Here is a 13,621-nt window from a genome sequence, read left to right as displayed (position 1 = left end):
GCTGAGAGCTCACCAGCTGGGAACTCTGGAGCATGCACTCCAATGACTCTGGAACGCTTCTGGTGGGAAAGGGAGGGACCTTAGAGACATCTGCAGACAGCCAAAATATTTGCTCCACAGTGGTTGTGTTTACAGGACAACATTTCCATAGTTAGCCAGAGCCATTTAACTCAGGCTATACAGGACTGGATAATATGGTCAGCTGGTTTGTCATTCACACTGTGTACTTCGATTGATCGCTGAATCAACTAACCAAACAAGCTAGGTTCCCCTTGTACAACCCACTAAACCCTTCATAAACATCAAGATTGAGACTAATCAAGTTTAAAACACCATGAGAATGGTAGGATTAAGCAAACTGCATGAACGCATTGCCATTTGCAGACCTTATACACAGCAACAAATCTGTTTAAATCCACTGTCTTTTAAAACTGAAGAGCTAATGATCAGGAGGGCAACAGGATTATGATTACTACAATCAACCTAACAATGGAATCGATGGTCATGGTCCCTTCTTTGAAGAGGCTGAGCCATGGGATTATGGACCTAAACCCTGAATCTAAAACATCTTCATCTGGAATGGGCCACCCTCAATTTGCCATTCAAACAAGCCAGCAGCTTTAGGGCTGTCTTAGCAGGATAGGGCTTCCACAGAAGGCCTTGAGACAGTAGAAGAAGCCCTGAGGTTGTGTGAGGAGGTCCAGGAAAAAAGCAAGTAGTGACTTGCCCACTTCAGACAGATACCTAAACTATTTATTCCCTATCAATCTGGAAATCAACAGCTTGTTTGTATTATCAGTTTTGATATTTAACCTACCTTTTGGTGAGATATTGTATCTAACAATATATCATTGCTGAAATATATATTGGCAACTATACAAAAGAATGAAAATTGCAAACCAAGATTCGCTACTGTAAAAACTAAAGGTGGATTAAGAACATACTTCAGAGAGATCAGGGAGAAACCCTGATGGCTCCTTCATCCTTCTTTGGTTTAAATCTTCTACAGAAGCTTCATCACTGTGGTTGATTTTTTTTCTTGCACCCCATTCTGAGTGGGGAGTTTCAGATTTCTGTTGCTCTAATCAAAATCTTATCTGAACTTTAAAACGCTAAATGGCTTTGACTTGATTAGTACTTGAGCAAGATGCTACCAGGACTCTCCAGATTTGTAGCGACTTTTGCAAAGAAACTTGCCTGGGTGTGTTCACCATAAGACTAGTTCCCCTAAAACTGCCCTTTTAGCTGACATATATATGACTGAGTTAGAGATTATGCCAATTGTAGTCTAACACATCTATAGAGCAGCAGGTTAAAGGGGAGATATTTTGATATCTAGCCCTGGTAAGTAGTGGGCAGAGATAATTAGATCACAGCTTTCTTTGATGGCCAGGATGTTTGGTGGCAGCAAGCAGGATGAGAAATTTGCTGGTATTTCCCTTCACCAGAAGAGCGAGCCAACTGGAGAACCTTTTATCTCTTTTATTGTATCTTGGTTGTCCTGTTTATAGAAGATGTCCTTGGTACCCATTAACTTTTCTTATCCCCTCAGACTGAGGCTCTGTAACTCCAGCTCCTTCATTAAAACTAAAAGTAATGCAATTTGGGCCTGATAAGAGGCTTCAGGTCAAGCTGGATTGATGGGGACTACAGGGTTCATGCAATCTCATTGTTAGGAGGAGAGAATTTACCATTGTCTTCTTCCATGCCTACACTTGTCATCAAAGGTGGTGGCAGTCACTAGTTCAGGTAGTTTTAAAGAGGACTAAAAAACTTGAGAACTCCTGGCTCTCACCCACTACTAGATTGGAAAACTGTTTTCTGCCTCTCTAAATCAAAGGGAGCAGTCCTTAATTGCCAGCTACTGTGGGGTGTGTATGTGTTTGTGGGTATGCAAAGAGAGATTATCTTCATTTTTCAGAGATTCCAGAATGAATTTGATTGGTCACTCTGGAATACAGAAAAATGGATTACATGACTCTTGCTTCCTTATACTTTTCCCTTCTTATAAATACACAGAAGGTGTTCTTTTGGTAGTTGGTTATGGTGTCTTCCATAAACCATAGTTTGTTATAAACAAGAAAAGCTAAAAGATTTAGTTAGAACTAATAAACCTATTATGGCTTAGTGCTGCTTAGTATCTTCCCATAGGCCCTAGAACTATTCCCAGTGGCTGAAAGGCCTCCTAAATCAAAAGCAGCATTTTTGTTCTCTGGGATTTTTTGTATAATGCTCATCAGCGATGTGAGTGTATCGGTAATGAAAGTTTAGGACAGATTTTCTAGCAGTTGCATTCATACAATGTGCTGAATTTAATTTGTGATAACGGTTCTCCCCCCCCACCTTTTTTTGCTTTTTTGTGATTTTGTAGTGCAAGCTGAGTTCATTTGGTTATTTTATGATTCAGGGTATTAGGTGGTTCCAGAATATAGGTTAATTTGGTGAATGTCTGTGTGAACAATGCCTGTCAATCTTTCTAGTACTAAACCAGCACAGTTTAGGAAGCTGGCCCAATTTCATTCCATAAGAAATACATTGAAGTAATTGTTATTGGTCAAAGAACCTTAGCGGGACTCAGGTAAAATTAACTCTGAGGATACTGGTTAGTAAGGAATCTACCGGGCTCTACTATCACAGGTTGATTCAGGAGGGAGGGGAATCTTTGTCTCTCTTCCTTTTCTCAGGTTCAGTACAGGATCCCAAGTATTAATAGTCCCGGCAGTGCTGAATAAGATTTCCTCACCTGCCCCTCTTCCCAATGAAGGATCAAGGACTGTTGTTAATACATAGGTTATCTCCGCCATCTACAAAGGGGTAGGGGTCAAGCAAAGAAGGCGATCGGACCGAGGGGGTTGGTGGGAATATGCTGAAGGACTGAAGATGTTGTCAGTAAAAAACTTTTGCGTGACTGGCTTTCCGGAACCCCTTCGTTTGGCTTCCACCAGATCGAGAGATGGCACACAGCAGAACGCTATCAGGGCCGGACACCTTTGAGCCAGGCAAGAAGCCGCAGCTGCTTTGTCCACGTGCCGCGTGCTTCTATCATTTGCAGCGCGCGGGGGGGGGACCGCACATAGACACCCACTCACACACAAAATCGTTTCGCCGGCGCACTTGCCGACTCAGCGGCTGACAGATCGAGAGACACGAACCGTATTTATTGGTTTAGACGCGCTGTTTGCTCTTATAATTCACAACTCTATTATTCATAATTCAACACTAGTGTAAAGGGTTTTTTACACGAGCGTTTATATAAGGCTTTCCGCCCCCTCTTTCGCTTGACGTCAGCCGCCAGCAAGAAGATTCACAATCAGGATGGGTTAAATTTGGGATTATTTAGTCCCAACTCGTTGCCCTTGTTCTCATCAGTCACTTCAGAACTTGGTTTGAGTCGTTTGCTGAAAGGAAAAGGAGTCGAGTGTTAGTTAGCCCAGAAGACACCGGAGGAAAAAAAGACGGGCTGCCGGGGTCAGCCTGACTTTGGCGGGCTGGGCGCTTGCCTCCCACCTGGGTTCACCTGACAACCGCTTCCTGTGCGCGGCCTCTCGTTCCGGGTCCTAAAGCAGATTTTGACCTTGGCCGATGGCCTTTCAAAGGCTGGAGGGTTAAATGCCATGCTTTAGTGCACAGACAGAAAACATGCTGATGTGCGTGTAAGCTGGTCACAGTCTATCCCCAGTCATTTCAATGCGGACGATCCTAGGCTCTCTCGCAAAGGATAAAAGTTTGCAAGCTCTTCTATCAACGTGCGTCAGCCACGGAGGGTTTTTTTTTTGTGCGTGTGCTTTTCCCTGTTACTTGATGGCTTGCTGGGGACAGGAAAAGGCCAATGGAAGCTCTGGCAAGGAGGGTACCTAGCAAGGGAGCAGGTGCTGCTGCATCAGCGACTGTGCCCAAAATTTGCATTGGAGCATGTCCTTCCCACCCACCCCCCAGCTATTATATAACAGTTCATTGAATGACGGTTCAAAGTTACTATGGCAGTGAAAAAATTGACTTATGGCCATTTTTCACAGCAACATCCCCATGGTTACGTGATTTACATTTGGAGGCTTGACAATTGACTCACATTTATGATGGCTGTTGTGTCCCAGAGTCCTATTGATCTCCTTTTGATAAGCAAAGTCAACGGGGAAGGCAAATTCACTTGACAAGCCTGTTACTAATTTTAAAAATGCAGTGATTCATTTAAACTCCGCAAGGAAAATCGTAAAATGGGGCAAAACTCACTTAACAAATTTCTCACTTAACAACATAAATATGGGGCTCAATTATGGTCGTAAGTTGAAGACTACCTTTACTATCCATACTCGGCAGGAAACAATATACATTGTAGCCTGTTTGTTGTCCCTTCTAGTTCCCCATTCCGATTACATTTCCCCTTCCTTTTTAAAAGACTCTTTCATCTTGATCCCTTAAAGAGGTGTGTGAAAATGTCTGAATCTCACAGAGCCTTCTCTCAGTAAAGGTGTTAAACGGTCCCCGATTGCTAAATTTGGCCATCTTTTTCTCCGGGGAGAAGGCTGCTGTCCGTTATTTTGTCGTTGGGGGTCGGGGTCAACACCGATCGTGCCCCTCCACCAGTATGTAGCAATTGCTCCTAGGCCGGCTTTAATGGAGTGACCTTCGGGGCACGAACGCGGCAACCCACCAACGCGCATTCTCTCCGAGCCCGGCTGGCGCGCAGGCGCGCAGGCACCGATCTCTGCAGAAACTCGGCTCCTGGCTGAAAGAGCGGGTTCCTCCGCCGCGCTTTCCGCCGCAGGGACCGGGATATTTCTCCCTTCCGTCCCCCGCTGCTCCTAGACACGCGGGTTCTATAGGCTGGCGTGCCTTTCAAGGGGCAGGTGGCTGGGGAGATATTCGGCAGGCAACCCTCACCAATTCCGCCCCCCGCGACTGTCCCTGGCCAAATTGTTTTCCCCGGTCCCAGGTCGGCAGGAAAAACCCAGGATGAAAGCGTAACTCAGCACCTGCTCTCCCATTCGCCCCTTCTCGATTTTGGCTGGGAGAGAGAAAAGCTAAGAGTCCTGGAAAGAAACAGGTGTTGCGCGGACGCGCATCCCCTTCAAGAGCTATGTGGGTATACACAAAGAGAGCGAGAGGGAGGAGGCCGGGCGAATTGGAGGCGGGCAGGTACATTGACCAAGCTGTTAATAACGACGCAAATGGATCGGCTGCCGTTTTCTCTTGATACAATTGCGGTGATGAGAGCATTTTATTTCCACATTCGCCAGACCCGCCGTGACGGTCAAAATTGTAAGCAGATATAGAGACAACCTAGCGGAAGAGAAAGCTTTACCTTATTTATCCAAGCAGAGGCGCACGTAGATTGACGCTTGGTGGAGCCAGCAATCTTTCTACTCGGAGTGCTTGAAAATCGCGCGAGTGAGTGAGTGAGTGAGTGAGACAGACATACGGACAGGGACAGATGGGCAGATAGCCTGACTGACTGCAAAAAGTTTTCTAATTTGTATCGTGTTTAGTCGGAGGAAGAAAAGAAGAGGAATCAAGCCGGTACACGTGAGTGAACCAGGGCTCCTCAAGAGGTAGAGCTGAGCAACCTCCAAATGTCCGACGTAGGTGCGATATAAGATTCTGTTGTCACCTCTTGTTCCCAATACCTGCCTCTCTGCTAGCGATTTAAGGTGATTATAGAATTGCTACCCTAGCAACTTTGGCGAGTGTCTGGAAGTCTTCTATGGTGGAAGCCCTTGCTCCCTTTCCCCCTGCTGGGACACAGAAACCAGAGGTGGACATTGAGCCCGGGTCGAGAAAAACGGAATTCTTTTTTATCTTGTGTTTCATCTGAAACCAGCACCTCACTTCTTTGGGTGAAATTGCTGCCTAGAAAAGCTAGGTTGTACCTTCGCTTCCCATCCGATTGTTTTCGTGTTTTAAGTTCCCACAAGCATGACACTATGATGGGATTTTATTGGTGTCCCCTCTCTCCCGCACTCTGGTTCCTGGGGCGACAAAAAAAAATGGTCTGCGATTCACTCAGGAATCACTATAAAGCAAATACAATATTCGCTTTGAGAGGGTCGTTGTTGTTTAGGTTTCACCGAAAAGTGCAAAAACAGACAATCCCCCCCTCCCCAAAACACAAAATAGAAAATTGTTCTGCCTTCGTTCTCTCCTCCCACGTCTCCTAATCCTTTGAATCTCTTCAAAGCGTCAAAAGGTAAATACAGTTAAAAGGAGCAAGAAGGCAAGAAATACAGCAAAATATCTCTTTAGAGCAAATATCTGAACTCTTCAAGAGGCGTTAGTGTTCTCAAGAGTTGGGCAGAGGAGCGGATCGAAATGAGATCCGGTAAACGGTTCAGTGACAAGATTCACCCAAAGTTATTGGTGAGGGTCAAAAATTGGGAGAACATACACTGCTCGCGCCCTTAAGGATGGGATCGGCAGGCGGTTTCTTCCCCGACCTCCAGACGCCCCGGATGGGATCTGACCTACCCCACACTTTTCCTACCCCACCGCCACTCTCCTTTCTCCCACCCCGTCGCGGTCTCTCCAGAAGACTAACGAACAACCTCTCCCCCCTCCCCAGGTACTTAAGTATTAGGAAATCAGAACCGCGCATTATAGGCTCTTGAAGTCGACTTTATTTTCACTGCCCAAACTGTTGGAAAGTATTTCAACTTAAGCTAAGCAGAAACAGCTGGATTGCTGGCACTGCTTTTTTTGCTGCGAAAGTCGACTTTGTAATTCAGAACTGGCGGTTTAGAAGGGAAGATGTCTCGGTTGCTTTTTTTTTTTTAAACTTAGCCTGCAAATAGATTCGACGTTCCTCCTCGCCTTCACCCCTCCCCGGAAGTGAGTTAAAATTACATACACTGATTAACTGATGATAAGACTTGGTTTCGTATTTTAATGCATTCGATAGCAGAGAGTTAAGCACATTGTAGAATCTCTAGATATTACTATAAAACTATTTCCTGAGCACTGGTATACTTCTATGAACTCTTTGGTTTTCATTCCAACCCATCAGCACAGGGGCTTCAGAAAATCGTGTGGTGGAGTACAAAACTGAGATCCTCGCTGATTTGAAGCAGAAAAGCAGAGTAGAACAGGATTCACTTTAAGATTTTTTTAGATGCAGATCATAATGATCCGGGACAATTAGATTGTTGTCAGGGATAGATCGTGACCGCGATTTCTGCACACAAATACATCTTTTGGACACATCTAGCATGTCTACACTAAGAACACGTCTGGGAAGGCCACGTCTTCCCAAGAGTCTAAAGGACTCTTAGGGTCAAGCAAATATATAGATATTTCCTTGATCTCACCAGGATTTACTGGGGAACAAAGATTATTGGTGTTCATGGAAGTTTTTTCTAACTGCCGGTATATGACCCTTAAGCGCTAAACTTAGAGGCTTAGAGTGGAAGGACTAACATACTTTTCGGTGGGTAAATAGCTTTTCTCCCTGGACATAAGTTATGAGCTACAGTATGAGGTAAAGACACCAGTGTGTTTAGTTCATCTCCCCGCGTCTTTATGCTTCTCACAGAAAATGTGCTGAAGTCAACGTTCACCAAGTTTAGTTCAAAACGCTGTAATGAAAGGAAAACTAGTTGCATTTCTCCACTCCTCTGCAGAATGACAGATGAAAGGGAAATTGCACACCAGCGGGAAAGCGGAGGGACTGGTAGGTTTAGCAGAACGCACCGAAGTGGAGTCTGGGAGGCGCTTGTCCTAGAGATTTGCATAGATCCAAGACGGTCGGAGAAAGTCCCGGTCTAGTTGGATCTACGAGGAACAGTTCGGAGGGAGACGATTCTTCCCGGAACCACTAAGAAATGAGACTGGGGAGGGCGCTCTGTGCGGCTGCTTCGACATTTCAACTCATTATGCGCGTGGGTGTCCACCCAACCACGTCTCCTTTCAGGAAAGTCGACGGGCTGGAGCGAGGGGGGGTGTGCAGTTTTGGAACCACAGTTATACTGGCCCTGCCCCCCCATTACCCCGAAGAAAGGCGTTCAGCCGAGGGAAGAAGAAGGAATGGTGCCGTGTGGTCGGCGTGTCTCTTCCCTCCGCTTTTTGCAACACACTCAATCCACCCTGCTCCAGAATCAAGGCTCAAAATCGAGTTCCTAATGCGTCAATGCCCAGATTCTGCGAATCCCAGGGTTAACTTGGCCTCCTCCTCCTCTCTCCCAGATTAATCGGGCTGGGGCGCCTCCTCTCCTCGATCGCGTATTATTATATCCGCCTCCTTATTACTTGTGGGGGGAGTTGTTTCTTTCCAGGCTTGGGGCGTGGGGTGAGGGGTGGTCGTTGTTTATTTAGCTGGAGTAAGGAAGTCGATTAAAAAAAGAAAGAAAAGCTTCGCCTGTCTCCAGGCTCTATAAATGCCATTGATTTATCCCCCCCACCCGACACTCACACATACAAGAAAGGGAGGGGACTGAAATTGGACAAGCGGATTGGAGGAGTGCGGTGAGCAAGGCTGGATATGAAGGAGGAGGGGTGGGGAGGGGGCTCCCGCTCCCCTCCCCCTGCCTCCTCTTGTCTCCCCCTCCTGACAGCTGAAGACCCCCTCCGTCTCGCTTTTTCCCCACCTCAGCCGCTCCGGAGGTCCCCCTCCCAGCTCCCCCTGCTGGGGACTCAGCCTCCCTACCCCCCTCCGGGATCCCTGCTCCTTTGGCTCCGCCCCTTTGTGATTGAAACGCGGATCACGTCGCGAGGAGGCGGGGGCGGTGGGAAGGGGAGGCTGGGGAAGAGCCGAGTCGAGCCGAAGCCGAGCCAGGGCTTCGACAAGAGCGGCCCTTCTCCCGTAGAAGAGCGGTTGAGTGGGCGGGCGGGTGGGCAGGCAGGCAAAGCCAGCAACAAGTGCGCAGGGAGGCAGGCAGGGAGGCAGGCGAGGCGAGGGAGGGCGAAAGCTGACGTCAGCGAGCGGAGTATTATGGTCTGGGCTGTGCTGGCTGCCGCCGCCGCCGCCGCCGCTTTTCTGCTGCCAGCGGCCGAGTAAACATGGAGCTCTCCGCCGTGGGCGAGAGGGTCTTCGCGGCCGAGGCCTTGCTCAAGAGACGCATCCGGAAAGTAGGTGCTCCGGCGCCGCCTGGCAGCGCAGGCTCGGCTTTGTGCGCGCGGCACCGAACCCGCCAGGCCCGCCCGAGGCCGCAGGCTGGCAGGCAGGCAGGCAGAGGAGCGGGGCTCCGCACGGCTCCCTCCTTTCTGCAGCAGCGCTTTGCTGCCTGCCGCTCCCCCTTTCGGCTCGCGCTGCGCAGATTGCCACCATCTCGAGCGTCGCGGACCCTCCCCCCCCCCAACCCCTCTTAAATGCATGCACGTTTTTGGCTGCTGCGGCTACCTTTTTTTTTTTTTTTTTTGCACGCAGCTCTGCATGCATATTGGGAACCCGGCTTGCAAGCACGCCCCCTTTTCATGCATGGATTTTTTTTTCCGCCCTTGCAGCTTTTTTTTTTTTGCCTTTGCATTTTCGTGGCATGCTTTGGGTCTGCTTGGGTTTTTTGTTTTTTTTTTTTGTGTTTTTTTTGCAATTGACGCATGCGGTCGGGAACACCTTTGGTTTTCATAGCAAGTATGTTGTAGCGCCGTTTATTTAGTACGCTCTCCTGAAATGCGGGCTCATTTGTTTCTTCTTGACAACTGCAGGGTCGCATGGAATATCTGGTGAAATGGAAAGGCTGGTCTCAGAAGTAAGTAGACCTCAGTGTAGCAGTCTAATGTAGAGTGGTAGCTAAAATTGCAGTAGGACGGAAATAATTTGTGGAGTAGACAGAGGGACACTCCAAAGCTATCCTCCACTGCTGTGTTTTGCAACATAAGGAGGGAGGGGGGAAAATATTTTCTTTCTCTTTTTTTTCTTCTCCCTCTCTGTTTGACTTTCTTTTACTTTTTGCTAGGTACAGCACCTGGGAACCTGAGGAAAACATTCTAGATGCCCGCCTCCTTGCTGCTTTTGAGGAAAGGTATGTCTGTTTGAGGAAACCCTACACTTTTATTCAAGCCATAACATTGTGTTTTAGAGGACTATTAAATCATTCTGTGTCCTAATAATGCCTGCATTTGTGTGTTTTTTTTTTCTTAAAAATCACATTTAGGGAAAGAGAAATGGAACTTTATGGTCCTAAGAAACGTGGCCCCAAACCCAAAACTTTCCTTTTAAAGGTAAGAAAGACAAATGCAAAGAACCATGTGTTCATTATGAGTTTCTGCTGGGGTCGTAATGGAAAATGCAACTTTTTTCTTAATTAAAAGGTCAAATTCTGAAGAACCAGCTTCTTTTCTGCTCTCTGCTGTCTCTGAATGTATGTGTGTTTGAGTGTGTGTGTGTGGGGTCACTCTGCCTTTGTTTTGACAACATTGTTGGAGCATAGGACTAAAGAAGTGTAGTTGCTTTCACTCTTTTACAGGCCCAGGCCAAAGCCAAAGCCAAAACATATGAATTCCGTAGTGACTCTGCTAGGGGCCTCCGGGTACCTTATCCCGGACGATCTCCACAGGAACTCGGCTCTACTTCCCGGGCTAGAGAAGGACTGAGACAGATTCCACTGCCCCCTCAAAGCAGCTCCACCACCTCTACCCCCAGCATGCCTCGAATGGAGCCCATCCAGGAAAACAGGATGGGGACAGAGGAAGACCGATCTGAAGGCGCCTTCAAAAAGCGAGGTCCAAAGGCCAGGAAAGACCTACCTGAAATGGCAGAAGTTGCCTCAAAGCGTAAATCAATGGAGCCTGGAGACAAGATGGTGGTGGACTACCTAAAAGCCAGAAAATTGGAAGAGACAGCTAACTCTGGGACAGCAAAATTCAGTTCAGGACATAGCGTGATCCAGTTAGCCCGGAGACGAGAGCCTGAGTTACCCAATGTTGTTCCCAACCCAAGGGCAGAAACTGGCATGAAACTGGGTGCACCTGAGACTTACCCTCCTAGACTGCCCAAGCACAGGGCGGATTTCCTGGATTCCAAAGGGCAAAGTGGTTTGGACTTGGGGGCTTCTAAGATCTTGCACAGCTCTGCAAACCAAGGCAGCTTATATCGAGATGGCATAGGGACACAGGCTGGCAGGCCTTCCCTCATTGCCCGCATCCCTGTCTCCCGGATCCTGGGTGACCCAGAAGAAGAACCTTGGAGCCCATCTCTCAACAATTTGGAGAAAGTAGTAGTGACTGACGTGACATCCAATTTCTTGACAGTAACCATCAAGGAGAGCAGCACAGACCAAGGGTTCTTTAAAGAAAAGCGGTGAATTCCTCTTTTCAGAGAAGAGAAGTCCTTGAAAGGCTTTGGATAGAGGTCGGATGAATTGGGATTTTGTTTTTTTTTAACTTTTATTTTAAAACTTTTTTGGACAGGCTTGCTTCTCAAACATCTGTCCTTAATTCTTTTCTTTATCTCCCTTCCCTCCCCACCCCAACCTTGCCACCTTGCCACACCAATTTCAATTTTGGTTGAAAAAATTATCTCTAGAGTTATATTTTCTATTAGATGTAAATATGTTATTTAAAGAAAAATACATATATATATATATATCTATATACATACATATAAATATATATATTTCAACTCTTAAGTTGTTTGATCGTTGCTTTTTTTTATTTAAGGCCTTTGGAGAGAAGGATATTAAAAGAGAGAAGCGATGCATCTCTTGCCTCAACGGCAAGAGTTGGTGTGTAGATAATGAATGATTCTGTTAGTCAATCATAATACCTTGGTTTAATTCCCCCCCCCCAATTGTTTCTCTTTCCTTCCCACAATATGATGTTGACTGAAAATATGGGGATATTATATTCATCTGGGGATTGAAAAAGCTCCAGGGGTTGTTTTTTTTAATTGTTATAAGGTGTTGCTTTGTACAATCAAGTGTGCTGTATACACAACTGTTCTGGCTGGACAGTGAAGTAAGCACTTGACTTTACAGTATTGTCATGCTTTGTTTTGCTCCAGTTGAAAAAAAGTTGTTGTTCTAAAAAGTGTCCATTAAAAAAACAGTTGAAAGATGTTTTAGCAAAGAAGTATTAACTTGAATACCTTTTCTTGCAAGGGAGAAGGGGATGTGTTTTTTTTTAAAGTGTAGCTGCTGTTATGCACTTTAATATGACTGTCATAGAGGGAAAGTGGGAGTTAGTAGAAGAAGAAATTGAGCTGATAGTTTAATTTAATTTTTATTTTTTTCCCTCTCTCTCTTGATCTTTCCCTGCTCACTCCAATAAGAAAATCTGTTTACATTCCTTACATGCCAGAAAGTTGAGGAGGAAAGCATCTGACTGGTCATATTCTCAGTGTTCCTGCTGTTATTTTGAAAGTGGATTTTCCAACCTCCCCCCATGTTTGTAGTTCCTTTGTAGGCTATTAGATTAATGTGTGGCACATCATCACTGTTTTCCTCATACATTCTCAATCTCTGATTAAGTCCCATGTAGTGGGGCTGGGAAAGAGTTTCAGAGTTAGCTGTTTTTATAGCTAAATTTCTTTCATTTTTTAGAAAGAAGCATCGGTTCTGACCACCCCCACCCCCATTTCTAAGCCAAGTGATTAAAAAATGCTTGCAACTTTAAATAAACATTTAAACCATTTTTCTGCTCCCTTGAAGATGAACTCTGCTTAACTTATCACGAAAAGGGTTTGGTTGTGCTTTATTCACCCTCCCGATTAAGAGGGAACACGCAGAGGAAATTGGGGGAAGGGTACTTTCCTCTGCTTTTAGCAGGTGCTGTGGTGTCCCAATAGATATTGATTTAAGTATCTTTTGTTGGTTCAAAAAGCACAAATCTGCCTCAGAGCCCCTAAGGGCCTGGCAGGGGGATGTGTTGACTTCTCTGTTCTTTTTCTGAATGGCTGACTCACTGGGCCACACTTTCTAATTGGGGGAGTGAACAGGGCATGAAACACTATCTGTGGCTTAATGAGAAGAGACACAGTGAACCCCGTTGCAAGAAGTAGAAATGCCCTGGTCATTTCTGGGCTCAGATAGAAATATTGTTTCATAGCCCACCTATCTCCTCCCTGCTTATTGGAGGTGGGGTTTCTCCAACAACACCAACATGGCCATTTTGTTTAGATTGTGCTGAAGAAGTAAGCAGGCTTCATTTTTTCCCCCTGTTCACCCTCCTTTTCTTATTTAAAGGAAAAAACCAATATTTTAAATTCCAGTCAGCTCAAAGCATTTCTGAAGCTCTGCAAATCTGTTGAGTTCAACCAGGGGTGAGGAAGCATGTCAGCATATGTGTTTGTTGACAGTGGTTCCATATAGTTTAGAGCTGGAGTGGGGAAGAGGGGAGAATCCCTAGGAGGTGTATTTCCTGGGTAGAAACAATCTTTTAAGTGCTCTCCTTAGTTCCTCAGGTGTCAAAGGTGGTATATGCCCCCTGTGATGTGGGTTTCTAGAGGCACACACATGGGTATATAAAAGCTAGACCGACATGTGAGTGTATCTGTCTATGTACATAGTTACATATATTGAATGTATGTGGGTGTGAGTTATTTAATTCTCTTTTAAGATTTGTAAAAGGAAAAAAAAAACATTATTGAACTGGCCTCACAGTCTCAGAAATGAAGCTTAAGTAGGTGTCTTCTGCAAATGTGGAATGTCTAATACAGTACCTGCTTTTTTGTGAATTGAAATATATATAATTCTTTGTA

At 45.8% G+C, this 13,621-nt stretch overlaps 1 protein-coding gene across 1 annotated transcript; it reads left to right on the top strand.

The window, feature by feature from the left end:
* Positions 1–8,805: 8,805 nt before the first annotated feature.
* CBX8 (chromobox 8) lies at positions 8,806–12,336 on the top strand. The gene is made up of 5 exons (XM_058166449.1): positions 8,806–9,054; positions 9,631–9,674; positions 9,882–9,947; positions 10,080–10,146; positions 10,392–12,336. Exons 1-5 carry the CDS (start codon positions 8,986–8,988, stop codon positions 11,226–11,228), a joined length of 1,083 nt encoding a protein of 360 aa, XP_058022432.1. The 5' UTR covers positions 8,806–8,985; the 3' UTR covers positions 11,229–12,336.
* Positions 12,337–13,621: the final 1,285 nt, after the last annotated feature.

This window comes from Ahaetulla prasina, chromosome 2 (assembly GCF_028640845.1).
Source record: "Ahaetulla prasina isolate Xishuangbanna chromosome 2, ASM2864084v1, whole genome shotgun sequence".
NCBI lineage: Eukaryota > Metazoa > Chordata > Lepidosauria > Squamata > Colubridae > Ahaetulla > Ahaetulla prasina.
This window is presented reverse-complemented; position numbering and strand designations above follow the sequence as displayed.

Excerpts from the sequence above, each read along its gene's own strand:
- CBX8 (XM_058166449.1), top strand. The coding sequence starts at position 8,986 with ATGGAGCTCTCCGCCGTGGGCGAGAGGGTCTTCGCGGCCGAGGCCTTG. Across the intron at positions 9,055-9,630 it reads TCAAGAGACGCATCCGGAAA|GGTCGCATGGAATATCTGGT; the intron begins GTAGGTGCTCCG and ends TGACAACTGCAG. Across the intron at positions 9,675-9,881 it reads TGGAAAGGCTGGTCTCAGAA|GTACAGCACCTGGGAACCTG; the intron begins GTAAGTAGACCT and ends ACTTTTTGCTAG.